A 14981-nucleotide genomic window follows, 5' to 3' on the forward strand; every position below is an offset into this window, starting at 1 on the left:
TGACTGTGCACAAGTTGGCCGCCAATCGCCACTTCACCAGACCCTCTCTGTTAACAAGCAACACATCTGGGGGGGTCCCTTTCCTAGTTGGCTCCCCAGGTCATGGCACCGAGCCTGACAGAATTCAAGCAGAGTTTGGACATTGCTCTCACACACGTGGTTTGATTTTTGGGTAGTGCTGTGTAGAGCCAGGAAGTGGACTCCATGATCCTTGTGGCTCCCTGCCAACTTAGGATACTCTATGATTCTATGAACATAAGCCTGGTGTTTCATTATGGAGTGTAATGTAGCTCAGAGCAAAGCAGAAACATAGGGTTCCCTTAGCCTCATGATAAGAAATATTTATCTGTGCTTAAAAATGTAAAAAGTAATTTGGTAGAAAGAACGTGATGAATTTTATTTATAGAAGGCTCTTATGCCCTTGGTTAAGATCCTCAGAAGTTCACTGTAGTCAGCAGTCTACAAATGTGAATTCCCAGTTGCTTTTGTAAAGAACTTGAAATATAAAGACAGAAGAAAGGTAGAGGAGAGGGGTGAAAACAAAAATTCTGTTTTAAATGAAAGCCTTGCAAATTGCAAAATCCTGGACGTAACCAAAAAGTCAACACTAAGGTTCCCGGACAATCCATTGCTCTCTTGTGCATATACATTGTACTAATTCTTCTCTGTGTAATCATGTGGTGTTCACAGGATGTTGGCTGCCATATTGTAAAATATGTTAAGTATTTGCGTACCACAAGTCTTACTAAATGGTTTTAGCTTTGTCAGGAGACAAAGTTAGAGTTACCAACATCCACTATATAGGCTAGTGCAGCTGTCCTGATGAAGGACTGGATATTCATCAGTGTGTTCCTACCTATGCCTTGTAGGGGCTGAAAACAAACATAAAGTTGGCAGGCAGTTCTTCAGAAAACTTCTATGCTGCATTTTACTGTATTATCAAAATTGGTCTTTGGTGAGATAAGAGAGGAAGTGGAAGAGCTGCCTGCTCTGATCTCTTTAGCCTCTCTTGAGTTCAGTTCCTTCAATGGTTAATTGCATTTTGTTTCTTGTCTTGCCAGATGGGCTGGTGATCCCATTGGTGGAACTGTCTGCAAAGCAGGTTGCATTTCACATTCCATTCGAGGTCGTGGAGAAAGTTTATCCTCCAGTGCCTGAGCAACTGCAGCTTCGGATCGCCTTCTGGAGTTTCCCTGAAAATGAGGAAGATATTAGGTAATGCATACTGTTTCTGCTTCATTGTCTTATGGAAAAATTCTCTTCACTAGAGAATTACTGTCCATTTAATGTCCTGTATGACCACTGCTCCTGCTGTTGATATGTGCATTTTGTAAAATGTGGATGGGTTAATGTGGGATATGCCATGATACGGAATTTTACTGTGGGGTGAGCTGCTCTGCATGTTTCCCAGGAAGAAAACATACATGTGTGTGTTCTGTGTGTAAATGATAGCAGTGTAAATGCACACTTTAGTTTGCTGACAAAAACCTGTTTGTAAAGTTTTGTCCTTTCATAAGTCTTATGTAGTGTTCTGTCCAGTTTGAATCTGTTTCTTGAATTAGAACTTAACTGAACTCAGAAATGATTGGGGAAGGCTATCTCAACAGGCTGTGCAAGCTTTTTATTGGTGTAAGTAGGAGAATAGGAATTTGCTGAGTACATCAGTGATAAGAGTGAATATAGCCAGGGAGATGATCATATTTCGTATGTTTCCACATAAATTGGTTGAGCATGTAGTCAAAAAACTCCGTTATTAGATCTTTTAGCAATGTATCTTTCTGAAGCTTTTTTTTTTTTTTTTTTTTTTAACAACTATAGGATGCCTACCTGTGTAAATGTGCATCCATAATTTTGTGGGAAAGTATGGTATTACTGTCTTTTAGAAAGAATCATCCTGATAATTCTTAGATTCTTGTGTCTAACACTCTGGTATCAGGTGAGGGAGGTGGTGTCAGAAGTGCTGATACATAAAGAATTATAAAGATCACCTGTGATGGACTAGAGCAAGCCAGGTGTTGGTTGTACATGCTCATTATTCTGATGAGCACAGATGTAAAAATCTCAGATGATCATGTGGGTAACTCATCCAGAAGTAGGAATTTTACTTTTGCTTGCTAACATTGGACCCTGAAGTGATTTTAGGTTGTGAATGTATTTGTATTCCAGAGTCTTTAGGTTGAAATTACTAGAAATGTCAGTGGCTGTATGCAAACCCAGTTAGGAAGAGACTAATGGTTTTTATGGTTGAAGTGTAATAGAGAAATGGCAGAAAAAAAGCTAGATTTCACCTTAAAGATGAAGATAGCAAGTATTTGTTGAAAGCTAAGTTAGAAATGCAAAAGTGAATGCAATGTGAAGCTTCTCAAAAACAGATGATCTTATATGTTATGTTTATCTCTTACAGGTTGTACTCATGTTTGGCAAATGGCAGTGCAGATGAGTTCCAGCGAGGGGAACAGCTTTTCCGGGTGAGGGCAGTCAAAGACCCTCTCCAGATAGGTAAGAACTCTACAGTTTCATGTCTCAATACATTTCAGATTCCCCAAACCGTATCTCCAGTGATATGACCATGTCTCAAAACTAGCTTTTTTGGTATCCTAGACCCTGTGCTTACGTGTATTTTTGTAATGTGTTGAGCTAAATAGTATGTTTATTTCAGTATCAATCAACTCAACTGTAAAATTGAGTGAAAAGACAGAAATGTCCTACAAATTAGATCCTTGATCTGCCTCAGCATTTTGGGAAAAACTTTATAGAATGCTTTTGTCTCCATAATGCTTAAATTTCTCATTAATAAAGGGAACTTGGCTTTCTGGTAGTCTGATCCAATTAATGCCTTGCCTAACATGTATGTATGGCAGAGGTGAAGTTTACAAGTCTTAAATAGTATTTTTATAGCAAAAGAATTGTATTTATAATACAGCTACTCTTGTAGTACTAAGGCAGAAGGAAAACCCTGTTGCTGGATAGTGAGTTTTATCCCTTCTCACTTACCTTGCTCATTTTACATTTTACAGTTATGAAAACTAATTTTATCTTAAACAAGGAACTGGACTCTGGATTTTTCATGAAATCCGTTGAAATGAGGAATAATGTTGAGTTAGTTTTTCTAGTGACAGCTATAAGACAGGAAGGAGTTATGTGAAATGGGCAACTCTAATAATGATAGCAGGCATCTTGGGAATAGAAGCGAAGTACTTCCTCATACATCAGGTATATTGAAGTTGTCAGTAAGACCAGGTAGTAATTTTGGATCATCAACAAAACTGAGCTAAATAGAATAAAATTGAATTTTGCCTACATAGACCTTCGATGTCAGGACTGAGATGCTGCAAGAGGCCTTTAAGGCTGAACTTCAGGAGGATAACTGTTTGAGACAAAATGACTTAACAATGAAACTGGCAGAAATTCAGTAATTCCTGGGACTTTAATAGTGGAAAAGAGCAAAATATTTAATACACAATGCTAAGACTGTGTTTAAAACCTGTTTCAGTAATAAATTAAAATTGAAAGGAGGTATAGAAAAACTTAAATAAACAAAGTCTGGGAATGTTAGTTCAAAACCTATGCATGGGGGAGGAGGAAAGGAGTAGGAAAAAGAGGGGGTGGTGAACAACACAAGGGAGGAACTTCTTGACCACGCATACAGCAACTGAACTTCTTAACAAAGGATTGTGTGTGGAAGGGAAGGAAGTAACTTTGTTTAAATAGTAGCATTGTTTCCTCCTTTGGAGAGGAACTTTGGCTAAGGAAGGATTTTTTTCTCTGAATAGCAGCTCAGAAGAGAGGCAGTACATGTTGGGTGGATGTCAGTTCACTTGTTTACTGTAAATGATTTTACAGTGTGTGGTTGCAGTTTGAATTTCATATATGGACAAACATGAAAATAAATGTAGGAAATGAAGCAACCATTTGAGAGGGGATTTGATTTTGGGGGGAGTCAGCAGTGTATTGTGATGTTATGATCAGTTGGACAAAGGTTGAAATGTGCTTTGTGCTCTTCTCTCTGTGGTGGTTTCACTCTGATGGGCAGCTAATCTTCACCACAACTGCTCTCTTGCTACCGCTCCTCAGAGGAAGACAGGGAGAAAATACGATAGGAGAAGGCTCAAGAACTGTGATAAAGACAGGGAGATTGCTCACCAGTTACTGTCACAGGCAAAACAGACTACGTGTAAGGAGATAATTCTTAATAGGCAATAACTAAAAGCAAACTAAAAACACCTTCCCCCCATATCTACCCCCTTCTATCTCCTATCCCAAGCAGTGCAGATGAATGGGGCTGCGGTCAGTCCATAACACTTGATCTGCTGCTCCTTCAGGGTCACTCTTGGCCCCTGCCCTAGCGTGGGGTCCCTCGCACGGGATGCTGTCCTTCCCAAACAGATCTTGTGTCGGCTTCCCACACGCTGTAGCTCTTCAAGAGCTGCTCTAGTATGGGTCCATACCATGGGGTCTATCTTTTGGGAACAGATTGCTCAAGAAAGGGTCTCCTCAGCTCCCATAGAACTGTCTATTTAACAACTCCCATCAGATCCCCTGCTCCTTTGTGGGCTGTGGTGCCAGGAGTTGGACTTGATGATCCTTATAGGTCCCTTCCAACTTAGGATATTCTATTCTATGATTCTCTCCACGGGCTGCAGCTCCAGCCCAGGGAGCTGGGGAGCAAATAAAAAGCATCTGTGTTTCATGGGACCTAGTCTGGGTAGCAGCTGATTTTTTTTTTTTAGCTTTTCTGTTTGATCAAACCATGTGTCTTAATTGAATATCACGGACGACAGAATGCTGCTACCTCTTCACTGTGCTAAGACCTGCTTCATGAGTGCAGTAGATTGCTCCTGGCATGTTGTGTAGTGCATCCTAGCCGAATATCTTCTGAAGTGCTGGTACTGGCTGCTTGACAAATTTGGTCTAGGCATAGGTTAACTGTTGGACTTGATCTCAGAGATCTTTTCCAACCCAAATGATTCTATAAGTAGTAAATGTTGTGGCTGTAAGAAGTCTAAGATGCACTTTATGTGTAGAAGCCTAAATGCTTTCACAGAAGCGCTAATCTTGCTCTGTGCAGAGAATTAAAAAAAAATGGTAGTGAGACTCGTGACAAAGCGATTCCTCTGGCATGCAGCCCGTTTGTGAGGTCTCCTGGAGCGGAGCTAGCTAAGAATAGAAATAAATACATCTTTTTTTTTTTTTTTTTTTTTTTTTTTGGTGGGCTACGTGCAGTTGTAGAATGAATGCTACTGGTACATTTAGACAGTTTTTAAAAATGTACGTCTATGCATGGACTAGATAAGCTGGTACCAGATAGAGAGTGCAGGGGGTGAATGGGAGGGAAGAACACTCCTTGGCCTTGTGACCTCCTTGGGGTAACTGGGTCAGTAAGTGCATGGTGCAGTGAGCATGATTCTTGTCTTCATGTTTAAGCAGGCAAGTCTGCAATCTGCAAATAGTTGCACTTTGACTGTAAAAAAGTACAGTTTGATGGCCATTTCTTTAAACAGGAGTTTTGGGGTAGGGAGTCCAGAATGGTCTCCCTCACTGCCACCGTTTCAGTCTCTGCAGGTTCAGACTTCTATAAGCTGTGCAGTGAACTGAATTGTGGTATTATTTTCCTGTGCCATCCCCCAAGCAGTTGTTCAGTACAGCAAGATGGCAGTGCAAAGGAATCAGATGGATCTGCTGGAATTGGCATTGCCGGTGGCAGACATGTTCATTAAGCTACAGTTTGAGTTGAAGCTTGTGATAGGTCATGCTGAAGTCCTGAAGTTTTCTTTGTCTCTCTTTATACTAATTCTTCCCTCTTTGCCTTTAATCAGTTAGCTGTCTTCATATGCAAATAAAAATATCACGGTAGGAGCTTGAGGAGAGTGCATAGCTGTGACCCACTCTTCTCTAACACCTTTAGAATACTTATTTTTCTTGGTGAAATAGAATTGCTGCAATTACAATTTGTGAAGTGCTTAATTTGCTTTTGTGAAAATTAGGGCATTTTGGCATTAGTCTGAGATGCTTCTAGTATACCAGAAGGACTAGCTGAACTGTTTGGGTTCTATTATCCAAGTGTAGAATACAAAATAGAACTGTAGCTAGTAATAAGCAGTGCAGTAATTTTGTGGTGAATGCCTTCTTTTGTTTTGATTCTGTTCCAATTGCTAAAATGGCTGAAGAATTTGGGTGGCATTATGTGTACTAATCAAAATAATCACCCACATCAGGAATAGGATTTTAATACTGGTGAACAAGAGAAATAGAAAGGTTAAGTAAGGTAAAAGCAAGTTTGTGTTGGCATGGGGATTGTATTTTGAGGAGGAAATACTGCACATTGTTTTAAATGAGATTTAGTAGGTCATGTGCATGAACACTGTTACTGTAATTTTCTCGCAATATCGTAATAAAAGTTCAGTAGTGTGGGTTGATAATGTACTTGCCTGTGCTGATGATGGAGAAACTGTTTGAATCATTTGTCACAAGCCGTATTTTTTTCACTTAAAGTAGATTGTTGGACTGAATTTTGGTTGCGGCTTTGATACGCTTTGTGCTTTCCATGCTGCATTAAAACTGAATTTAAGACTGGTGAAAAGGTTTTGAGGCTGATATTCATTGCTATAAATGATGATGAACTGGTGATTGGAACCTTAAAGACAAACAGGAGATTCATTCTCCTGATGGCCTTTTCCTGCTTGTAATACGTGTGCCTTTGGATAATCATATCTGCAGAGGAAGCCTCGTTTTGAGTACCACTGGTATGCACTGTACATGAGGTTATATGAAGCCAAGTCTTGTTAAAGTGTTTTATTATCCTGCCTGAGATGAGATTCATAATTTGTGTGTTTGATCACAAATGAATGAGACTGGATTCTTTTAAGTGTTATTTTTGAAATTTTCCTTTTTTGGTATTTTAGTCTAAGCAAGTGTTGTTTGTATGTTTTCTGAGTGCAGGGTTTATAAAAGTGGGGTTTTGCAAAATTTCAAGTAGGTATGTAATTTGTGAGAAATTGGTAGCCTGTGAAGCTACAACTTGACAGTAAGTGTTCAGGTATAAGTGCTGCCTTCTTTAGTTCACTGCAGAATCGTGAAAATTAATAGAGTGGGAACTAATTCTGAAGAAGCCACCTAACCTGTTCTTTTGCATTATTGCTAGAGTTCATAAACGTGGTAATCACGCCTAAAATATGTGTAGTCTGACTTTGACCCTGTGATCAAAAAGTCCCACTTTTCAGTGTTAGCTTTATCCGGTCCTGCTTGTCTTTGTAAAATATAAATTAATATATTAAAATCTGGTAATTTAAAACCTTTTACAATGTGTTTTGCTTTTCTGCTAATACACAGCTGATTGGGAAGAAAGGAGTGCTAGAGACTAACTTGTAGGTGTCATTGCTAGACGTAGAGTTTTGCTGTTTAAATGCCACATACCTAAATTTCCATGCTATCTGAATGTGTCTTCCAGGCACCAGTATAGTAACTTTCGACTTTTGAATTTTAACAGGTTTCCATCTGAGTGCCACTGTGGTACCCCCACAGATGGTGCCACCCAAAGGTGCATACAACGTGGCAGTGATGTTTGACCGATGCAGGATCACGTCATGCAGCTGTACCTGCGGAGCTGGGGCCAAGTGGTGTGCTCACGTCGTGGCGCTCTGCCTCTTCAGGATACACAATGTAGGCCTTTAAATACACTTCTACTCTTCCCTAGGTATCCTCTTCTCTGAGTCTCTTGTCATTACCATTTTATGCAGCATGCACTCTCTTTAGGGAAATTGGTTTTGGCACTCCTTTTGGTTACAGATTGTGCAAATGTGCACTCACAGTTGCAGTCTGCAGTGTGAATTGACTGAGGCTCTAAACTGCAGAATGTCCTTTGATAATGTACAAATTGCTAAGAGTAGATGCAGAGTCCTTTTTGGACCCTTCCTGTTTCTCATTTCAATGCAAAAAATACTCATTCTTTCTTCAGTCTGCAGGAGTGGAAGGTCACCAATACTTAATCTTTTATTAAAAGTCTTGGGAAATGTGGGATTTGAAAGCTCTTTCTTGAGGTTGTTTGATCACTGAGAGTGCATAAGAAGTCATTTTGATCACAGTTGGCCTTTATGTCCACCAGTTCACTTATACACATAGTGAGACAGATAAGTGTCATTTTTGCTTGTAGATTTCAAACAGTACGTTTATAATTTTACTTGACTGCTAGCATTCTGCATGGCCTTGCATAGAGTGAAAAATGGGTACTTCTTGCCCAGGGACTCCAGGTGAAAACAGGTGGAATTGACCTGAGACACAGAAGTTAAGGGTTCAGACTTGTATGCAGATTTATTTCTTCAGTCTTTAGGAAGCAATGAGAAATATATCTTAAGGAAGGATTAAGCTTGGTTGATTGAAGGAAACAGAAGCTTCTCTGCTGTTACGGAATCTTTTATAGCTAACATGGTTATTTATGATTAATTCCAGATTCTTAAATGAGTGCTGATAACCTCCTGAAGCTTGTTTACATTTCACACTGGACAATCATAATAGGATTAAATTAATACTCGGATGTAGTCTCATTCAAATATCAGTATACTTTTTGTACTTAGAGCAGGAGAATTGGCAAAAAAATAGGTTCTGCTTTGAAAGACTTCCATTATAAAAAGTAGATATTAAAAGTGAGGATAGGAAACAAATTCTAAATTACACTATTTATGTTCAGAAAGTTTGGATCCTTTGTAAGACAGAAATCACCCTTTCCCCTGATCCTTTCTTCCACCTGAAAGTGACAGTGAAATCATTTTCATGTTTGTGTATTCTGACTGCTGACACTAGTGAGATACAAGCCAAGGGATATTGCTCTGGGTAGACAAATCAATATCAGAAGCATCTTTATTACCAAAGTGCTCTCTCCTGATTCCAGCTTAAATTTCATGTGTGTTTCATTTGGGTACTTTTTTTCTGTATATCGAAAAAGGTTAAGAAACTAGTATTCATTTTATGATCTATTGTTTTAAGATATTGAGAAGGAGTGATTTTGAGATTGAAGTCAAAATCTCAAATGAGATAAATGAGGCAGTTGTGATTCTGTGAAACGGTCTCCTACAGAGCTGGTTGCTTTGCCAGAAGCTTAAAGAATAATGTCCTATTTTAGAGGTTTGTTTGTGAAGTCCCTGCCAGTATTTGTGCAATTGCTAGCAACAACAGATCTTAAGCACAGCTGTTAAAGCAGTTTCCTTGACAAGAAACTCTTAAAAACAGTTTTGATAAAACTTAGACAGCTTATTTGCATCTTATCTGCAACACTCCACATAATTACAGGGGGGAAGAATTGTCTGCCAAAGCCAAGCATGATATGCATCAACATGGCCACTGTTCATGACACTTTATCTGCTCGCTGGGCACAGGTTCATTATGTCTGACCTGGTAATGACAGTTTATATCTCCTTTTCTTCCTTCAGGCATCTGCGGTATGCTTACGAGCACCTGTTTCTGAGTCCTTGTCTCGGCTACAAAGAGACCAATTGCAAAAATTTGCTCAGTACCTAATCAGCGAACTTCCACAACAGGTAAATTGGGACGATCAATAGGACTGATTTTTTGTTAAATTGGGTTATTGCTATTTTGGGTGAATTTATGTGATGTCTTTTGTTGCCAGATCACCAGTTATGCTATTTGATTGTGAGTTGCCGAAAAAGCTTTTAGTTCTTGCCCTTTTCAAGCTTGCCATTCTATTATTTGACAATTGTCTGTTGTCAAGTAAAAGATTAAAAGTGTCTTAGAAGAAGAAAGAAGAGTGATGTCGATTCATGTTAGCATAAATGTGCACTTAGCTTGTGGAAGTAAAGTTCGAACCCAGTAAAATAAAGCACAGTTGTGAAAAACATGGGTCAGAATAAAACAGGTTATTCTTTTTGTGTTTTGTGGATGGATAAATGGAGAAGGCTACACAAGGGATGCACTGTAAAAACATAGCCTAGGTAGGTACTTTCTAATGTACCCAACTGGTGACCTTTTGACTTTGCCCAATGCAGCCTCTTGATTCAAAAGAATCATTTGGGTTATGCAAAGTAATAGGTGTGATGTTTTGTTAGTCGAAGACAAAATCTGCTTTATTATTCTTTAAATATCTACACCATTCAAGGTCAGGTCATTTCTATAATCTGCCTAAAATGCTAGCTCAAATTGCATAAAAATACCCAAGTAACTGCAAAATGTTTGCTTTAAAATTAAGAATATAAGGGTTTGGGAACTTTTTATGATGGCTCAACCAAATGAGGCTGAGAAACGGTGGCCTACATGAGTATCTGTCACATTTCAGTAGTGAGTGTATTAATTATGTCAAAGACTTACAATACTGTCAGTGTGTGCCTAGAATTTGTATTATGACAGTGTGCCTGGGACACTAAGATATTCTATTGCTAAAACATCCCCTGACTTTCCTACAGAAATAGTAATCTTCTTATGAGATCGTATAATATGAAAATGATTAAAAAAAGAACTGTTTTTTGTTGCTGAAATTTAAACACCAACAGTGTGTGCTTCTTGCTTTGTTACATAAAAGACAAAGCTTTTCTTTTCTCCTTAAGATCTGAAAGTCCTATGTCACTAGTCTGCTTGAAAAGGAGGGTTTTAAAAGGTTAGTAGTGGTACTACTAGTTTCCTGAGGATCATGTGAATTGCATGTGTGATATAATGCTTTCATATATTCTGTCTACTCCTTTTTTGCAAGGTTTGTTTCTCCTTTCATATGTACCAGCTGTGCATCTAGGAACATCTGGACAATTTAATTATTTCTGTCTTTCCGGATAACCATAGGATCATCACAGAGTTATAGAATGGCTTGAGTTGAAAGGGACCTTAAAGGTCATCTACTTCCAACCATTCTATCATAGGCAGGGATGCCACCCACTAGATCAGGTTGGCAAGGGCCCCATCCAAACTGACCCTGAACACCTCCAGGGATGGGGCATCCACAATGTCACTGGGCAACCAGTTCCAGTGCCTCACCAGTCTCTGAGTAAAGGATTTCTTCCTTATATCTAATCTAAATCTACCCTCATTTAGTTTAAAGCCATTACTCCTTGTCCTATCACTACACTCCCTGACAAAGAGTACCTCCCCAACTTTCTTGTAGGCCCCCTTTGGGTATTAGAAGGACTATATTCTATTTTGTAGAAATGTAAAATGTCCTTCTGAAATGTTTTCTTCTGTCTGTTTGGATGCGTCCATGTTATTTGCAAATATAATGGCGTACTGACTATTCCTTGCTTTACAGTAAATGTGATCTTTAACCACAGTTGTTGTGCAGGAAGAGGTGGGGGGTTATCAGATGTTCTGCTGCAAGTCATTTCAATCCTAACTATTTTATATGCCCAACCTGTTGTTAGTGTGCATGATAAGGACTAAACGGATCTAAGGTCTCTCAGCCCAGACTTAGATTGAAAGTGAGGGAAGAACTGTTTTCTGCTATGCATTTTTCTTTCAAAAAGGCCAAATTATGTGTATGTCTACTCGGGATTTTGCTGTCAGGTGTGAGTCTTATCTGCTTATGCCATGAACTGGCCAGTAGCCATGATGGTATTAATTTAGTGCTGAGATTCTATTAGTTTACTGCTGAGCCATATATACATGTATGTGGTTTCTGTGCTAAAGGCATGGTAAATGAGCTAAAGGCTGTCTGAAAAGTTATGTATAGATGTAACTTACAGTTTGTTCCTCTGTTCTTATTACTTTATTTTAGTGAAATGAATTTTGGAACATGAAATACAGAACATTCATAGTGTAGGAAAACGGTGACAGTGACTGCAGTCATTTCCATATTGCCCAGAGCTGGCTGCAGTAGCACAGTCTGTTTGTTGTCTCCTCCTCAAGAAAAGAGAAAGGAACTAATAACCTACAATGCTTCTGTTTACTTCTTAGGGTGTGAGCATAGAAAAGAAGTCTTGCATATAAGTTTGCTTTAAGAAAGGAGAGAAGGAAGTCTAACAGCTAGTTTGCTGTTGGATTATCTTTAGCACCCTCTACCGTCCTTTCTGAAAACATGACTGTGTACTTGGTACTTCTGATGTGAGAGTCCCTCAGTTGGGAAAATCCAGGCAAATATTTGGCTGCATATATTGGGGTAAGAAACACCATGTATATTGTATATATTGAAAGTTTCTTTCATGTTTGCAGATTCTTCCAACTGCTCAGCGCTTGCTCGATGAGCTGTTATCTTCTCAGTCCACTGCCATCAACACAGTGTGTGGAGCCCCAGGTAACCTTGATACATGTTATTTCAGTAATTTGTGTCAAAGATAGGAAGCAGATGTATTTCCATTGCTTTGAGTTTTTGAAATGATGGGTTACAAACTACCTGGGATTGCAGGTGGAGGTCAAAGTAAAAGGCATAAGTAGAAGCATGCATGCGGTTAAGCTACCAGAAATTGTTAGTGTGATGGACTCCTTGGAGTATATGCAGGGGAAGGGAGCATCAGGCAGTGCACCTATTCTAACAGAAGATTTTTCTTCTGTTAGCTCCGATTAGATTAGATTTTTCTGTTTAGCTCCGTGTTAATTATGGACTCCTGGAAATGCTGGTTGGAGTGAACTTCTCCAGCCTGCTACTTGAAACAAGATTATTGGCAACCCTCAAATGGGTTAGCTGTGTCTTGGGCTAACTTAGCTAAGTCTTGGTTACCAGAGAAGTTACAGAGTATTGCAGTACTACTGCATTACTCTTATGGTCAAGAATTTTTCCTACTATCCACTATAAGTACCGCATTTTTATTATCTTGCACTGCTGATAAGAGTTTGTGACTCCAAGTAGTTGTAGGATGTTAATGATAACCTTTCAACTTTTTTTTCTTAGTCGGAACAGTCCCAGCCTCTCTTCATAGATCAGTGTTCCATTCCCCCCACTGTTTTCATATCCCTCGGCTATCTCCTGTCTGGTTTCTCAGTATCATTCCTGGACTGAAAGATTCAAAACCGAATACAGTATTTTAGGTGTAGCTTTAGCAGTGATGAACAGAGGGGTATAAAATAAGCTCATCGAATTGGCTAGCAGTGCTTTTTTTAAAATGGGAGTCACGTCTCCTGTGTAAGTGTTGCCAGTTGTTCAGGTAATGTAACAATAACATTTTGAGATATTTCTGAATAGTGAGTTGAAAATGGGTGAAATAAACTGAGTAACACTGCTTGTATGCTCCCCATAATTTCTGTGGTTGGGCAACAGAGGAAAATCTCTTTAAAATCTGCAAAACCTGTGTATGTGTTCTTGTGTCAAGATCCCACTGCTGGACCCTCTGCATCAGATCAAAGCACCTGGTACTTAGATGAATCTACTCTGAGTGACAACATAAAGAAAACCCTTCATAAATTCTGTGGACCCTCTCCTGTTGTTTTCAGGTAAATTGTTTCCTACTGAAGGGAAAATGTAATACTCATGTAATCTGTGAGCTTATTCACTGTATAGTATGTACCCTTACGCGATTCCGTGGCATGAAGGATGCTTAGTTTTGAGGTAACTTTTCTGGATTGTATTTTTGCATCGGTTGTCCAATGTTACTTCAGTAGAGCACATTGTATTTGCACAGTACCTTATTGTGCGGTTTTCTCAGTCTCATTATGTGTCCTCTCTTCTAAATTATGCATATCTGTCCCATTTAAGATGCAAATATACTTTTGGATATAGCATATACTCAGGATTTTGTGTGGCTTTGCTTGATTTCATTTTTTTCTCATCCCTGTGTTGCTATTTTATCCACAGTGATGTGAATTCAATGTACCTCTCTTCCACGGAGCCACCAGCTGCTGCTGAGTGGGCCTGTCTCCTGCGTCCCCTGCGAGGAAGAGAGCCCGAGGGAATCTGGAACCTGCTTTCTATCGTGCGGGAGATGTTTAAGAGACGGGATAGCAATGCTGCTCCTTTGCTGGAGATTCTGACTGACCAGTGTCTCAACTATGAACAGGTATCTGAGCCTCTTTGCTACAGAGGAAAAAATTCTGGGGAATCAGGCGGAGTCAATGACTGATCCTACATGTCTGTACAATCCATCTCTAAATAACTTTTTTGATAACAGCCTATATTCATTACGGGCATATATTTCTCCACGCTAAACTTATGTTGTAGCTTGCTCTTGCTCTAGCTCAGTGTTGCCCCAGCAACACTGTATCCCCGAAATACCTCAACCTTTTTAACACCAATATATGGAGTCTGAACTGTTTTGTTCAGCAAATTTGTTCTGATTTCTGGCCAGTCAAGGTGATTTATTGTAATGATTTTTTTCCTAAACAAGTAGATCACATATGAGCTGTTACTTTTATAAAGCCTAAAGAAATGTGTTGGGCGAACCTGAACCTCAGGTTCTTTGGTTATTGTTGTAGACAATATATTTTGATGGGTCTAAGTAGTGATTTTTTTGATATTTTTGTAATTAATATTAGGAAAAATGTTTTCTTTGGCAGTTTAGGACACTGATCTCACTCTAATATAAAATGCAGTACACGTTTCCTTATTACCTTATCACATACTTCAACTTCAAGCAGGAGAAAGGAAATGCTTCATTTATCACATTTGTTCGCTTTTTTTCCTCCAGATGTGAAGGCCTCTAGCAAGAGAACCTCCTGCGAGTGCTTTGTTTTGTTCTATGGGCATGTGCCTTCCAAACAGAAAAAAAAAATGAGGCCCTTAGTTCTCACAAACCAATACAGCTTTAATGTTCTCAGCTATTTTGAAGTCAAATGAGAACATGGTACTAACTTCAGCTTCTGTTTCCTTGTGGGTATTGTAGTTAAGTGAGAACAAGGAGTGGGATGTTAACCACAACACAGCTCCACTGAACATTTTCTTCTGCAGATAACCGGCTGGTGGTACAGTGTGAGAACGTCTGCATCACACAGCAGTGCTAGCGGCCACACTGGGCGCAGCAATGGCCAGTCAGAAGTAGCTGCTCATGCCTGTGCGAGTATGTGTGATGAGATGGTAGTTCTTTGGAGGCTGGCTGTCCTAGACCCAACTATTAGTCCACAGAGGT

General features: G+C 39.3%; 1 protein-coding gene across 11 annotated transcripts in view; it reads left to right on the top strand.

Annotated features, from left to right (window-relative positions):
• The window catches only part of ZSWIM8 (zinc finger SWIM-type containing 8), a 72229-nt gene that overhangs the window by 26948 nt on the left and 30300 nt on the right, over nucleotides 1-14981 (top strand). For all 11 annotated transcript variants that reach the window (XM_082764933.1, XM_082764936.1, XM_082764942.1 and 8 more), the window contains exons 2-9: nucleotides 1062-1215; nucleotides 2405-2499; nucleotides 7487-7659; nucleotides 9423-9530; nucleotides 12139-12220; nucleotides 13233-13353; nucleotides 13715-13916; nucleotides 14804-14979. In XM_082764933.1, the coding sequence (XP_082621059.1) occupies nucleotides 1062-1215; nucleotides 2405-2499; nucleotides 7487-7659; nucleotides 9423-9530; nucleotides 12139-12220; nucleotides 13233-13353; nucleotides 13715-13916; nucleotides 14804-14979 (1111 nt within the window). The remainder of the gene's footprint in view (nucleotides 1-1061; nucleotides 1216-2404; nucleotides 2500-7486; nucleotides 7660-9422; nucleotides 9531-12138; nucleotides 12221-13232; nucleotides 13354-13714; nucleotides 13917-14803; nucleotides 14980-14981) is intronic.

The sequence above is a fragment of the Aythya marila genome, assembly GCF_965140915.1.
Source record: "Aythya marila genome assembly, chromosome: 7".
Lineage (NCBI taxonomy): Eukaryota > Metazoa > Chordata > Aves > Anseriformes > Anatidae > Aythya > Aythya marila.